The sequence below is a fragment of the Macrotis lagotis genome, chromosome X (genome assembly GCF_037893015.1).
Source record: "Macrotis lagotis isolate mMagLag1 chromosome X, bilby.v1.9.chrom.fasta, whole genome shotgun sequence".
Classification (NCBI taxonomy): domain Eukaryota; kingdom Metazoa; phylum Chordata; class Mammalia; order Peramelemorphia; family Peramelidae; genus Macrotis; species Macrotis lagotis.
In genome coordinates, this window is record NC_133666.1 from 77822085 (window position 1) to 77838095 (window position 16011).

Genomic DNA, 16011 nt, shown 5'->3' on the forward strand with positions numbered 1-16011 from the left:
GAGAGATGCCCAGGAGAAAGCCAGGCAATGCAGGGGCAGGTGAGTGGGAGAAAGCCAAGGAAGCATTCTGGGACTCTTGAGATGAAAAGGATCCCCTTAGTAGACTGGCTTTGATGGGCCAGATGAGCCCAAGAAGGGAAAAGTGGCAGGGCAAAGCAAGAAGTTTTCCCAAGCTCAAAGGGCAAATGAAAGGCAGTCAAGGGAGCTAGGTTTGCAGCTCCCCCCCCTTCTTATTTTACCCTCTGCTGGTGGGAACCACTTCCCTCCCATCAGCAGAACAACACACCCCCTGCTTTTCCACCAAGATCGACCTGTCTTGGGAGGGTGATCTCTAAGCAGTGACACAGTGGCTATAACCTTCTTTCTACTCAGCCTCAGAAAGTCAGAGCCCTACCACCAGAGAGACACAGCCTGAAGAGGAAGTCGGGGCAAAGGCTTTAAGGGTCAGGAGAGGTCCCTGACACATTCTCTTTTTCAATTCTGCCAGGCAAGATGGGAGGAGACCCTAGAGGGGGCCGTAGCAGACAAGTGGCCAACAGGGCCAGGATCAGGGTGTGAGAAAAGAAGTAGAGGGAGCCAGAGAAGAGGTAGAGATGGCCAGCTGCCAAGCGCTCCTTTAGGGGATCCCTCCCTGTTACACAGGGCCCACAGGTAGGAAAGAAGCAGCAGCAGGTTTCTGGCCTCCAGGAACGGGGGCCCCAAAAAAATTTCCGGAGAAAAGGAGTAGGAGCCATGGGGGGGGGGGCTGGCATCGGAGCGGTACCCTGAGAGGGAGGGTGAACTCGAGAGCTCAGGAGCAGGCGCGGCCCTCCCACTCCCATTTGGCAGCTGTAAAGACCCCCAGGTGTGCACGGGCGCGCGCAGGCACACTCGGCCCCTCCGCCCCTGTCCCCCCCACCAGGCCGGGACTCCCGGCACTGGCCAGCCTTACTTTCTCCGGAGGGTCGTGGCCGGGCTGGTGCTGCCGCTGGTGCTGTGGCCCCCACCTGCCCCCGGACTGGAGCTCCTGGAGGCCCCTCGGCTCATCTGGCCCCGGGGCGGCTGCGGGGGCTGCGGCGGCTGCTGCTGCTGCTGCTGCTGCTGCTGCTGCTGCTGCTGCGCTGGCGGCTGCGGTGGCGCCTGGGGGGGCTGCGGCGGCGGCGCCTGGGGGGGCTGCGGCGGCGGCGCCTGGGGGGGCTGCTGCTGCGGCGGCTGCGGCGGCAGCGGCGGCGGGGGAGGCTGCTCCCCCCGGGGCCCTCCGCCTCCCCCTCCCGGGTACGGAGCGGGCTCCTCGCAGGGGTGGTGGCGGCTACCGGGGCAGTCCCGGCCGGCGTTGGCGGCTCGCTCGTGGTGCAGGTGGCAGGGGGCCCCCCCGCTGCCGCTGCCGCCGCCGCCGCCGCCGCCAAAAGGCCCGTCCCTGGGGGGCTCCCCGCGGTGGTGGTGGTGGTGGTGGTGGTGGTGGTGGTGAGGGGGGATGGCGGGGGCCGCCTTGGCGGCGGCGGCGGGGGGGGCCAGGGGCGGCGGCGGCGGCGCCCGGGGCGGGTGGGCCGGCCGGGGCTCGCGGCGCAGGTGCAGGCGCTGGGTGTCGCGCAGGTTCTGGTAGGGGCTCTCCCGGGCCTGCAGGGGCCCCGCGGCGCCGGCGCGCAGGTCGCGGTTCTCCCGGCTCAGCCGCTCCACCTGGCCCTCCAGCTCCTCGATGCGCCTGCGCTGCGTCTCCAGCAGCTGCTGCTGGCCCTCGATGATGTTGTTGAGCTCCAGCAGGTACTCCACGGCGCGGCTGGGGCTCTCCCCGGCGGCCCCCCCCGCGCCGCCCCCCGACTCGTCCATGGGGGCCTCGGCCCACAGTCCCCAGCGGCGGCCGCCTCGGCCGCCGCCGCCGCCGCCGCCGCCTCTCTGTCCTCCCCCCCCGGGGCCCGGCGCCGAGGCTGCGGCCGGCCCGGGGGGAGGGGGCCGCCGGGGACCGCGGGCGCGCACGGGGGCTGCTGGCCCAGGAAAGGGGGCCAACAGGGGGAGGAGGAGGACGAGGACGAGGAGGAGGGGGAGAGGGAGGAGGAAGGGGCTGACAGGAGCCCCGGGGGAAGGGGGAGGGGGGAGGCAAGGAGAACCGTGCGAGCTAGGGAAGGTGGGGGGGGGGGGCGCGGAGCTGGCCGGGGCTCCGGTTCCGGCTCGGGCTCAGGCTCCGCTGCGGAGTCACTGCGCAGTGCCCGTACCGAGCCCGCCCCCGGGCCCGCCCCGGGCCCGCCCCTGGCACCGCCTTCCCTGCTGCCCCCCGCTAGCTCCGCCTCCCTCGTCTCCGCCCCGCATCCAGCCCCCCGGCCCCTCCCCCGCGCGCCCGGGTCCCCCTGGCCTAAGCCGGACAGCGCCTCCAGTCCCCGCCCCCTCCGGCCCGGAGCCTTCGCTCCTCCTCCTCTTCTTCAGTCCCCCTTCCGTCTTTCCCCTCCTCTCTTGCTTCCCCCTCTCCACCTCGCCTGAGCCAGGCGCCCCCCCGGCCGGGGGCAGCCCCCCCGAAAAGCCAGACTCCCCTTCTTGGCCTCCCCCAAGGCTCTGCTCGACGAAAGCTTCGCTGGCGATCGGCTCTCCCAGCCGGGGTCTTGGGCCCCCGGACGGCTGAAGGCCCACGGAGCCAAGGAGGCCAAGTGCCAAGGGCTGGGGGTACAGGAGGAGTCCCCAGGAATACGCGCTGGGTAGAGCCCTTTCCTTCAATAGCAGCCCGGAAGCCTTCAGGCAGGCAGGCATCGGGCCGTCCGGGCACTCTGCTAGCATAGGAAGGTTGTTGGGGAAAGAAGGGATGGTGGCGTCCCAGAGCACTACAGCCAGTGGGGAGTGAGTCTCAGTCACCTCTGAGGGGTTGCTACAGACGTGCAGAGACTCAAAACACGGCTCTCTGGGGAGGAGAGGGGGGAAGATCAGGAGTGAATCCGGAGGTTCCATCCAGCTAATTAGCCAGCTAACCGGAGGGTCCCCAATAGGGGGCCATAAAGGCGTATTCCTTGACTGCCTCATCTCCAAACAGCTCCCTGAACACCAGCTCCACCACTTGAAGCTGCCAGGGAGCACCTCGACAGGGGGGACACCTTTGCTTCCCAAAGCCCTGAGCCCAGACTCCCACGTCACTCTGGAACCACAGAACAAGAAAATAAAACAAAGGCAGCAAGGAGAAAGACAGACCGATACATACAGAGATCAAGAGACAAAATCCACCCCTTGGCCTCTACGAACTTACCATGAAACTCCTTCACCTTTCTCTCAGTCCCTCTCTCCTTCCTCCTGTTCCCCCCATCTAGCCCCCCACCTTTCCTAATCTCAGCTCCTCTCCAAACCCCAACTTTGATTCTTGAAGTAGACACCCAGCTCCAGGATCCATTTGCCCTGGTCAGTTGTGTGCAGAAAGCCAAGCCAGACCCATCCTCCATCTCACCTCACCCCTGGCTCCCACTTTTTCCTGTACCTCCCGTCTTCCATCTTAGCCCATATTGGAATCCCTGGGAAAGGGGGCAAGGAATTCAGCATGAAAGACTGGTCTGTAAGAAGAAATCCAGGTAGGCAGCTCCCACAGCAGTGAGCAGGCTGGCCCTCAACCCCAAGAATCACAAAAACCATCATACCCCCAAAAAGCAGGCAAAGGGAGCCCTCCAGGCCAACAGCTCCCCCAGTAATTAGTCATGAGACTGACAAGGGATCTACAGGAGAGGATGGCCAGAATTTTTTCCTTTTAGCAAATCCCCAACCAGAGGTGGTGAACAAGAAGCTTAGTCTCTGACTCTTCCTCTCCCACCCTTTATATCTTCCCCCCAAGCCCTTCACCTACAGATCTCTCTCCCTCCTTCGACAATTTGCCCCCCCCTGCCCCCTTCAAGAGCAGTGGGGACTCCTGGCTCATTCATTTCCATCTCCCTCTACTGGCAAGACCCAAGAATCAAAAAGTGTCAAAACTGAAAAGGAACTTAACCAATGTCAAACTTGCCTAGAATGAGTGCCTGTTAGGCTGCATGAAGGATCCCTGAGGGCTGCATAGCAACTTAGAAAAACCACATAATAACATTATCTCTGTTAAATTGTATTTTTTTTTATTGTTAAACAATTCCCAATTGCATTGCAATCTGGTTTGTCAGCTCAAGTGTTGTGGGTAGCACAAGTTGAAATCACTCTTAGCAAATGGGGGAATGATCATCATTCACAGCCAGAATCCTAACTGGGTGTACCACAAATCTCTCTCTCTTCCAGGCTCTCCTCTCTCAACACTCTTATTCAGTAACCTCCTCAGCTCTCAACTATAGGTGGATGAGTTTCCAATCTTTCTGTCTATCCACCATATTTCCCCATATATAAGATGCACCCTTTTTCAGGTCTAAAACCTGGGAGTGTCTCATACAGTGGTAGGTTTTTTGACTGGCATTTCCTGCTTTTTCAGGCTGTTGGTCTTTGTGCTCATCATTTCAAATTCGTTACTGGAATATTAGGTGCCATTTTGCCACATTCTGCCCATAAATGACTCACAAAAGATTTTTGTCCAATGCTGAATTCCACTTCAAAGTGATCCAGTTTGCCAAAGTGAATGGAAATCGTGCTGCTGAATGTCGGTCTGGTCTTTCTCCAATTGAGAAACAATCCGAGACTGGCTACAGGAAGAAGAAACCCAACTAAAAAGGCTCCAGCAGATGAAGGCCATGAAAGGCAAGTCAGCCAAATGGCCTGAGTTAGAGAACAAATTGAAGAGATGGACTGAAGAGCAAAAGGCCAGTAGAATTCCTGTGTCTACAGAAATGGTTCAGCAGGAGGCAAGAAGGAATGTTGATGAAAAAGAAGTAACTGATTTCAAAGGAGGAAAAAAGGGGCACTTCAGGTCCATGAAATAGATTGAATGAAGCATGTATCCACATACCAGACTTGACCAAGGAGTGCTTGTGGTCACCCCCAGACCAGAGCACAAGCAGAGCCTCTCCTAAGACACTGATTCGTCATTCAATACAGATGAGGAGTTGTAGGAATTTTATGATGAATAAAATTTGAGTTCAGTAACTTTATGTAATATTTTTCTTCAAATTTCAGCCCCCCAAAATAAGGTACATCTTATACATGGGGAACTTATCTATCTATCTATCTATCTATCTATCTATCTATCTATCTATCTCTGGGGTCCTAATCTCCCTCCCAAGACACTATTCAGTATTGACATCAAATGGGACCTGGCTGGGCTTCAAACCCCCTAAATTTCATCCATATCTCTCCTTTCTTGCTGCATTCTCTACTAAGTGATGTGCTCTTCTCACCAAGATCAACCATTTGACATGTGCCCTTAATCCCATCTCCTCTAGAAGCTTGCCCCTTTGGATGGTCCCCACCACCTAACCCAACTTCAGCTTCCTCCTTTCTCAGTCAAACTCCTAGAAAAAGCTGTCTACACTTGATGCCTCCACTTTCTCACCTCCCACTCACTTCTCAACCCCTCACAATCTGGCTAATTCCGACCTCATCATTCAACTGAAATGGATCTCTCCAAGGTTATGAATGATCTCATTTTTTTTTGGTTTTTGCAAGGCAATGGGGTTAAGTGACTTGCCAAAGGTCACACAGCTAGGTAATTATTATGTGTCTGAGGCTCCATTTGAACTCAGGCGCTCCTGACTCCAGGGCTGTCATCCACTCAGACTCAGTTTCCTTAGCTAGAACATAATATTATCTACCTCCCAGGGTTACTGGCACTATAGAAATGTTGATTTGTCTTCTCATCAACCATCATTTCCCTCCTCTAGAACCTCTCTGCAGCTTGGAACCCTGCTCCCCAACCTCTCCTATCCCTGGCTCTCCTCCTCCCTGTCTGATTGCTCCTTCTCTGCCTCCTTTGCTGGAGACTCATCTCTCTCCTGCCCTCTGACTGTGGGCACTCCAAAGCTCTGTCCTGGGCACTTCTTCGGCATGTGGGCCTGTCAGTCTATCTGAAGCAGTGCACATTTTCCTCTTGAGCTCTGGCTTTACATCCCCAACTTCCTGCCAGACGTTCCAACCTGTTGTGTCCAAAACAGAATTCCTGTTCTTTTCCTAAGCAAATTGCAAAGCTTCATCCTGGATTTGTAACCTCAGTCCCCCCTACCCAGTGCTTCCTTCTCCCCTATCATCGCCTCCCCTTTCCATTTAATTCATTACCAAGTTCTGCAACCTTTCTTGCACCCCTTCTCTCCACTCACAAAACCAAGTCTGAAGGACATCCAGGAGTCACTTGAAGCATCTGGAGTAGGGAAATGGCTTTGGGAAGATGATTTTGGCAGCTGTGTGGAGACCGAATTGCAGAGGAGAGAGACTGGAATGGGGGAACCATAAGAGAAATGATTAAAGTCTAGACCTCTGAGCTCCTCTCCAACAGAGGAGACACACCTAAACTCTGGGTGAGGGGTGGTGCTGGTTGGGAGACATTAAGAAAAAAGGGGCTATTTGCCTGAGGCCCAGAGAGCCAGGAACCAGGAGTGTGACTTGCTGTGATATGGGACAGCTTATAAAAAAAGGACAGCATAACTTGAGAAGGGGCCAGGTCTAAAGAGCTAAGAAGTACCCTAACACTCCCAAAACCAAGGCTACATTGGGTGTGAAGCTGCCCAGCAGCTCTATCCCCCCCCCCCCAACCCTCCAGTCACACACATACACAGAGGCACATGTTGTCTCCCTCCTGGCATCCTAGCCCAACCGCCTGCCCGCCCACACTGCCGGCTGTGGTGATGGTGGAGGGGCAGCAGTGCTGCTGGCTTGCGGGTGGGTTCCAGAGAGATGGGTGGCTAACTGGCCTAGAATGGGGAAGGCTGCTGGGGGGAGGAGGTAGGGCACTGGGTCAAGACAGGATGGAACTAGGAAGAATAACGAAGCCCAGGCTGCTGGTTGGCAGGCAGAGGGAACAAGACCTAAGGTCTGTTCCTTGAAGGCTCTAATGGTACTGAACAAACTACAAGCAGAAACTCCCCAGGCAAGAGCCATTTATGGGAATCAGGTTAGCCACTGATATACTTGTTAACTGCTGTGTGATCTTGGCCAAGTCCCTTCCCCAAGTTCAATGAAACAAAGGGGTCAGAATAAAGGGCCTCCAAGGTCCTTTCTTGGTTAGCCAAGCTGTTCTTACTGAGGATGTGACTATGGTCTGGCAGCAATGTTGAATTCTGAAGCCCTGGGTTGGGCTCCAAGTCACAAACCCCATGGTTTCTAGAGAAGAAATTGAAGCCACCCACTGCCTGCCTGCTCGACCGCCCGACAACCTGCCAAGCAGGCCTTCCAACCCCCACCTTAGCTCTTAACACTGGCTAGGCTGCCAAACTGGTTCCCATGACAATGGGTTCCAAAGAACTTGGCAGAGAGGGATTTTTAACCCTGCAGATGCCAGATAGGAAGGCTCCATACCACATTCCCTACATCCTACCATTGGGCTCTAGGCCTAGCAAGAAAAGTCATGAGCCTGGCTCCTGTCCCCAAGACCTCTCCACCCATCAAAAGAGGCCTTAAGCCCACCTGTCTTGCTGTGCCCAGGAAGCACAGCACAGAGAGAAAGAGAGAGAGAGAGAGAGAGAGAGAGAGAGAGAGAGAGAGAGAGAGAAGGGGCTTCATATGTCAATCTAGCACAGTCCTACTCTTCCTGTTGAGATATAGTTCTGGGTCTTCAAACTCAAATCAACAAGAAGATACTTTCAAGTTCTCCAAAATCTTAGGATGAGGCTTGGGCAATGGTAAGCACAAAGGTAGAATGGTTTGGATGACTGTGAAGAAGGAAATTCCCTTCTTCTCAAGACAGAAGGTGCTCTTCAGACCTCAAACAACTCCTTAGATCTACTCTGCTTCAGGCTGATGGGGCTTAGAACCTGATGAGTCAAGACCACAGGCATCTAGGTCTTCCTACCTCTCCTCCTTCTCAGGTTATACTCTACCCCAAGGGTTCCTTCCCTGAAGGGCCCAGGACTCAAAAGAGTAGGGCATGGGATGCCCTACCTCCCTTCATCTCAGAATCTTCCTGATCAACAAAAGGAGTTCTAAGAGTGAATCCAAGCCCAATCTGTATGGGAATCTGTCTTCCTAATAAGTGGTCATTAGGCCCTCTCCTTGCAAATCGATCTCAGGGTTAGATATGGAGAACTACACACTGTCATTTTTATACAATTATGAATGAAACTGGCATTGGATGCCATCTAAAAGAAAGATTTTCAATTTTATTTCAGGATATACATGACTCTCAAGGAAGTCATAGGCTCCTCCCATCCCATGCCACTCACACTGCTTCAACTTGCCTTAAGTGGTACAAAGACCAGAGATCAACAAAGCCAGAAGCCTTGCTCTCTAAGGCCCCTGGCCCCCCTTCCCAGGCTCTAGGTCTGCTTTCTGCAGCTCTGCTGTCCATACAAAGGGGTTGGAGCTGAACCACGATGCACACTACTGCTTGTCAGGGTTAGCATCTGGGTATCTAGTGGGGCCAAACACCAGCACCTTGATGATAATACAGTCCCCTTGTTGGAGGAGAGGGAAAAAGAACTAAAACCAAACAAGAGTCAATGACTTCTTTCCCTCATAGGCCCTGGAAACATGCTCACTTCTGGAAACCCTTCAAAGCACTGAGGGCCGAACCCTCAAATTCTCAAGGCTGACCCAGTCTTTGCAGAAGGCGTGTAGACTCTGTCTGACACCACTCTCCTGAGCCACAGATCCTGGTCTGGCCCTTTGGAGTCACAAAGAACCAGATTGACCCTTCTTCCACTGACAAGCCCTTCAGCTGTTTGGAGGTAGTGCTCCGAACTGGCTGAGGCCTAGGCCCTGTTCACCATCTGATGTCACCCAGAACTTCTCACAAAAACTCTTTGTGGCAGGAGCCAAATGTACAATTTCTAACCCTAAAAATACTTGTCAATCTCTGCTGCTCAAAGTATTCCTCTCCTCCTCAATGTCTTTGGCCCAAGAGTCCCAGTTGGCAGAGAAGAAAGGTGAGCCCTGGCCTTTATATGCCACCAAAGCAGCTGGGTTGGGCCAAGCCCTGGCTTCTACCCCCCCACCCCCACCCCACAGAAAGCATGGAATCCTAGCACTCTCTGGTCTGGCCCACGAAGGGCCTGTCTGCATCCTGCCTTCTAGTGAAGAGGTACCTCAAAAGAAACACTCAAGTTCATGCTCTATTCATGCTGAAGCATGGGCTTCCTAGCCCAGAGACTCTCCTAAGAGTGAGTCCAAGCCCAATCTGTATGGGAATCTGTCTTCCTTATAAGTGGTCATTAGGCCCTCTCCTTGCAAATTGATCTCAGGGTTAGATATGGAGAACTACATACTGTCAAATTTTTAATTTGTTGTCAGTTTCCATTTCATGGGTAAATTCATCCCATTCATATTCTAAGCTATAATTACTTGTATATTTTTCTCCTTTTTATTTTTCCTCACTATCCTTCTCACCCAGTTTCTATCCCTCCTCACTCTTCTGCTTCAGGTCCTAGAAGGGGTCACTATAATTAATCTCAATCATGGCTTCCCAGGCATAAATGTTAGAAAGTTGCTGGGTGCCACTTCCTGAAGAGGGGTGAGAAAGGCAAAATAGCACCATCTCGGAGAGGATTCTAGAAAACTGGCAGAATAGGTCTGAAAATTTGGGTTCTCCAAATTTCCTCCACAGAAAAAAGCCAGAACATTGCCTCAGAGGTAATATAGAACAGCAGAAATAAACAAAAGTCAGGGCAAAGACAACTTGAGAAAACCCCAGGAAAGACTTGATATCCAAGGGCAAGAAGTTGGGCCTAAGTGAAATACAAACACTTTCAGGCCAGCTCTGCAGAACCAAGTCCAGGGGACAACTGAGATTAGAAGGCAGGCTTAGCCTTAGAAACTTTCAGAGTGGGGGTCTGAAGGCTGTGCTGAGGAAGAGAAAGAGGGACCTTCCATTATCAAGAGATGCCAAGCACAGCTGAACTAACTGGACATGTATGGGTCAGGTTGCTGATACCATAGGAAGGAGCTAGCACCCACCTGTTTTGCTGAATGCAGAAGCAGAGAGGCAGGCAAAGACCATGCTGGCTGTGGGCACTTGAAGAAGAGCAGAGTCCCTGGTTTCAGTTCCAAGGCATAGAGGACAGCTGTAGTTGGCAGCCACCAGGAGGACCACAGAGAGTAAGATCATCACAGCATAGCTGGGGGCTCTAGCCCTAACTTGGAGGTGGAGAGGAGAACCCAAGTTTGAGCCCTGGGACACACCCCAAATAACAGTAAGAAGGACCTGAGGCTTAGGGCATTACTCCCCATACCTCAGGACTAGAACTCGATTACACCAATAGCTACTAAAAAATAAATAAAACTGAACAAAGGAGAAAGAACCCAACCACAGATAGCTACAATGGGGACTGAGAAGATCTGGGTTCATAGTCAGAATAAGCTAATGGAGCTAAAAAAGCTAGTCCTTTTTCAATGAGAAGTGTCAAATACTCTCAAGCACAAAAAGAATTCTTGGAAGAACTTAAAAAGTAAGTAACAACAAAAAATTTTAATATTGTGGAGCCACAATAAGAATTATATAAGACCTAGGAGCTACTAACTTGGAGAACTGAATGTCTTAGAAGAATTATGTTTTGTAAAGCAAAAGAACTGGGATTGGCCTCAGACACTTCATAATTACCTAGCTGTGTGACCTTGGGCAAGTCATTTAATGCCACTGCCTTGCCAAAAAAAAAATAAATCAAATCAAAGGGTTGGAGCAGAATCTATTAAAAAGAGAGTAAGAGAGAGCTGGGATTATGATCAATTATGATCAAGGCTAATTTACCCAACAAAGTTGCGTATAATCCTGAATGAAAATTAAAAAAAAAACAAAAACAAAAAAACCTGGACATTTCACAAAACTGAAAGACTTTCAGATATTTATGACAAAAACAGCAGAACTTAAGGGAAAATTCAACCTATCATCTAAGAGAAATATAACGTAAACATTAAGGATCCATTATAAGGGACTCGATAAGTCAAATTGTTTACTTCTTATATATGAATAATAACATATGAATATATTAGTTCTTTTATGACTGTCATTTATATTTAGGTAGTTTGAAAGAAAGGCTTGGGCTAAACTGATTCTAAAAAAATTAACTGTGTAGGGAGAGATTAAAAGAAGAATTATCTCATTCGAATGAGGCAAAAAAAAAGGAAAAAAATTGATACAGAAGAAGCTAGTAGAGGGGAGGGTGGGTAGTGCTGCAACCATATATCTAGAAGGATATAAAAGTCTTCTAAATTCAGAAAGAAAGAGGGTAAGGGGATAGGGTCTAGGGAGAAGATAGAGGAGAGATTCTTGGAGGAGTGGGTAGGTTAAGGAATAGGAGGATCAAGTAGTGGGGAGAAGTAAAGCAGAGGAGTGAGGAGGGATAGGAATTGGGTGAGAAGGATAGTGAGGAAAAATAAGAAGAAAAACATACAAGTAATTATAGCTTAGAATGTGAATGGGATGAATTTACCCATGGAATGGAAACTGACAACAGATGAAAAATTTGAATTCAACAATACGTTGCTGTATTGTGATTTTAAGTGTTCGTGGATCTGCTCCCACAAAATGACACTCTCATACAACAAATTTTAATAGGGATTTATTAAACTAAACAAGGAATAGGACAATAAGACGAACGACACTGACACAAACAATACAAAATTACACAGAGTATTAAAACTATTACAATAATTATTAAGATAGAGGAAAAAGAAAAAGAAAACATCACCACTTCGGGGGAACACCGTCTCTCAAAGTCAATGCTGGGGAAGCCCCAGATCAATCCAGCATGAGACCCGAAGGGGAGAATCCCAGGCAACTCGTCAGCTCCATGGGTGAGGCTTCAGTGTTTTTTAACCCGAAAGTGATTTTTATACATTAGAGGACAAAGAAGGCATAAAGCCAAGGTTTGGGCTAAGTTCCAGTATTCAGTAATAAATTTAGAAAACCATCTGTAGATTGTGTGACCTGCTGAAGGCCATGTACTCGTAAACGGCATATTCTTAATTAAATCGTTTATCCTGAAGGAGGTAACCAACTTCTTTCAAGGATAAACAGCTCCTGGAATTACAGCTGCCGATAATCAGTAGAGTTCATGGATCAGTCAATCAGGCCTTGGATGGTTAGTATTTGAAATGATCTTATAAAATGAGTAAACTGATTTTTCCCTTCAGTTGCTTTCAGAAAATGCTCTAAAAATGAGAGAGATACACACTAACATCAAATAAAAATCAGGAGTTGAATTTATCTTGTTAAAAAAGCAATCATGGGGCGGCTAGGTGGCACAGTGGATAAAGCACTGGCCCTGGAGTCAGGAGTACCTGGGTTCAAATCCGGTCTCAGACACTTAATAATTACCTAGCTGTGTGGCTTTGGGCAAGCCACTTAACCCCATTTGCCTTGCAAAAACTTAAAAAAAAAAAGCAATCACGACCTCAAAGTTAGAGCTAAAATAAATTTCATCAAAAAGAGAAAAATAGGGGCAGCTAGGTGGCACAGTGGATGGAGCACCTGCCCTGGAGTCAGGAGTGCCTGAGGTCAAATCCAGCCTCAGATAAGGAGTGCCTGAGGTCAAATCCAGCCTCAGATATTTAATAAAGCTCTGTAACCTTGGGCAAATCACTTAATCCCATTGCCTTGCAAAAAAAACACCAAAAAAAATCCCCCCAAAAACAAAACAAAAAGGAGAAAAATAGAGAAACTACACCATATATTAGCCATGTTATTCAACAGCTTTAGATCATTTAAAATCAAAATTCCTGAAAAATTACTGAAAATAGCTGAAAGTGTACCTGGCAAAACAGAGGAACTATATGAACATAAATATAAAACACTTTTTATACAAATAGTCAGATTTAAATAACTGAAGTAATATTACTATTGATGGTAGGTAAAACCAATTATCATTTAAAAAATGACAATTTTACCTAACCAATTTATTTATCTAATGCCATCCCAATTAAATTACTAAAAAAGTCTCTTATTGAGTTAGAAAAAATAACAAATTCATTTAGAAGAATAAAAGGTCGGGAACTTCAAAGAAACCAGGGGAAAAAGATATAAAGGAAGCAGATTCAGTAGTAGACCTTAAGCTGTATTATAAGGAAGAGCAATGTTGAAGTGTAAAATGGATTATTTTGACTATTTAAATCAAAATTTTCTTGGATAAATAAAACCTATGTAGTCTAGAAGGAAAGCCGAAAATAAGGGGAAAAACTTTTTTATAGATAATCTCTCAAAATGTGATTGGGTTGAAAAATTGCTGTGGTATAGGAAATGATGAGCTGATTGATTTAGAAAAACATGGGAAGACTTGGACCAGCTTCAGAGAAAAACAGATGACAAGTGGGAATAAGTATAGCATGGTTTTACATATATGCATATGCCTATAGATATCTATGTATATATGTATACACACACACAAATCTGCACTTAATTGTCATCTTCTTGGCTACAAGGGCAGCTTCGAAAATAATGGGTAATGTTTATCATATGTGTTTTCTTGAAATGGAAATGTATTGTTTTATATTGAATCCTGTCTTATGGTCTGCTGTGTGCATGGCAATGTGTTTTTTGCTTTTCTTATTTTGTCTTTAATAAAAAAATTAAAACAAAAAAGAATGGAACCAGCTTGAAGTAGATATCAGGGACCACCTCCAATCTTAAATGGAGAATGGAGTCCTGGGAAAGAGCCCTTGTAGATGATAATAGCATGGCTAGTGTTGGGGGATATGGGGAATTCCAATCCAATCAAGCACGGGCCTTGGAGTCAGGAGTACCTGGGTTCAAATCCGGTCTCAGACACTTAATAATTACTTAGCCATGTGGCCTTGGGCAAGCCACTTAACCCCATTTGCCTTGCAAAAACCTAAAAAAAAAAGGAAGCATCTTGGGTGAAGTTTCTAGATAAGGGGAAAAAAGGGTCTTTCCCCAAGTGCTTCTAATGAGACCTCAGAAGGTCTCTGAACATCTGTCATAGCAGGATGAGCTCTCAATATTGCAGTCCCAGCCAAGTTAGTTCACTTCTTAGGTAATGAAGCAGCTAGGGGTGCCACAGTGAACAAGGCATTGACCTTGGACACTAGACAAGTCACTTTACCTCTGTTTGCCTCAGTTCCCTCAGCTGTAGCATGAGTGTGCACACCTACCTTCCATGGTTCTCAAATCTTATAAAGACCAGTGGATGGCCTTAAATAGTTGCTTTTAAGCAATGCTTTCCTCCTCCGGTGAAAGCTTCTACTTGTGGCAGGGACCGAACTGCTCTGAGTCATTGGCCATCATCAAATTGGGAAGGGGACAAAGTCCACACCTGGCTCACAGTCTCATTAATGAACTCCTGATTCAGTGCAGGGAGGAAGGAGAACCTCTAGCTGACTAAGAATCAAATTTCTATCCAGTATGCCCCCACCCCCCAAACTCTTGACTTCACTATCTCATTCTTGTCCTTTGATGCCAACTGGAACATGGGAACTCCCTCGAGATCCTCTTTCAGCCTGTTCCTCTCAAACTCCAAGCTGTCATGGGGAAGTTTAGTCTCTGCTGTAGTAGACCTTAAGCTATATTATAAGGGAGGGCAAGGTTGAAGTGCAAAATGGATTATTTTGACTATTTTCAATAAAACTTTTAGCCAGGTACTTGGCTTCCTTCCCAGGGTAGCTAGGCCCAGTGGGCTATCTAACAAGAGGGCCATGAAATCAGTCAGCTAGCTCAGCTTCACGAGGAAGGTGACTTAGTCCATTTTCCTCCACCTTCAGCCCAGCCCTTCAAAGGTTCAATTGGGGTGTTTTGGGGGAAGGGGCAATTCTAGGCATTGCTTCCAGCCCTAGTTTCAGGTTATTTCTCCATCCTATCATCTACAACCTCCAATCCACAATTACTTCTTCCTTCTATAAGTTTCCCAAACCCTTAGTGCATAGCACATTGCACGTATGGCATCTATTTTGGGTCAATTTTTCAGGTGTTGGGAGTGTGCACTAGCACATGTATACATGCATGTATGAGTGAGTGAGTGATAGAGAGACACAGAGAACAAGAGAGACATTACTTAGTTCATCCATCTGTTTTTACAAAGAAAGAAATAGGCCCAGACATTTGGGCAACTGACTTGGAACCTTGAAATGTTTGAGGCCCAAAGAACTTTGATTCCAAGTGTTCCTCTCCCCTTTCTGGGCTCTCCAACTAAGGCAGGCCCAGTCATGTTTGATCTCCTCCCTTCTCCTCTATCTGTATCACCTTCTCTTTCAGCTCAATTTCTACCTTGTCTATGTTAATCTGCGGGGCCTTGGAGGCAAGCTCCTTGCTTTCCATCTCAGTGTTGTGAATGACACTCTTACACAGCTGGAGAAGCCTGCCATCTAGGCCCATGGAAGCTCCTCTTTCAATCTCTGGGGGCAGTCTGCCTGGGGAGGGGAAGCCCAGTGGATGGACAATGACCCCAGGGGACTTGATCACATTGTTGTCCTCCTACAGCTTGGCCTCCTGCTATCCCGTCTTCATCAGTTTTTCCCAAAGAGGTTTAAAGTCAGGCCAATGTCCCAAGCAATTCAAGGTGGAAAATTTCTTCTCCCTAATGGTCTTCGGGGAGAGGTCATATGACTAATTATTCATTGAGTAGGCTGTAGACAGCGACCAAGCTTGCCAATGAGCTCCTTCTCAGCCCCTCCCCACGTTTTCCAAGGAGCTGCACCATGGAGGTGGGAGAAACTGGTGGAGGCTCTCAAGTCCCCAGGGCTCCAGGGAAGGAAGGGGGAGGCACTCAGTTCCAGAGCTGGTTCAAAGGTACACTAAGTGAAAGAAGGAAATAAATGAGGAAGGCACCTACTGCCAGAAAAGCCCTGCCACTGAGGCCGAGGAAGCTCACTACCCGGTCATACAAGGCACCCTAATATCTAGTCCTGTTCTCTGATCAGGGCCAAGTCCTTCATTTCTGGAGCCAGACTGGTGGCAAGAGTAGGCCCACTAATTCTGGAGGGAAGTCAGCTTTTCCGACTCGACCCTCTCCTTTCTCCAGATTTCATCTCGGTATTTGCCGCCAAAGCCCGGTAATCTCGGGGTCCCTG

At 49.0% G+C, this 16011-nt stretch overlaps 1 protein-coding gene across 2 annotated transcripts in view; it reads right to left on the reverse strand.

The window, feature by feature from the left end:
* IQSEC2 (IQ motif and Sec7 domain ArfGEF 2) overlaps positions 1–1806 on the reverse strand; it is a 36069-nt gene extending 34263 nt beyond the window's left edge. The window contains exon 1 of one of the 2 annotated variants that reach the window (XM_074207254.1): positions 932–1806. In XM_074207254.1, the coding sequence (XP_074063355.1) occupies positions 932–1806 (875 nt within the window). The remainder of the gene's footprint in view (positions 1–931) is intronic. The other variant, XM_074207256.1, reaches the window with a different exon arrangement.
* Between the last annotated feature and the right edge of the window lie 14205 nt (positions 1807–16011).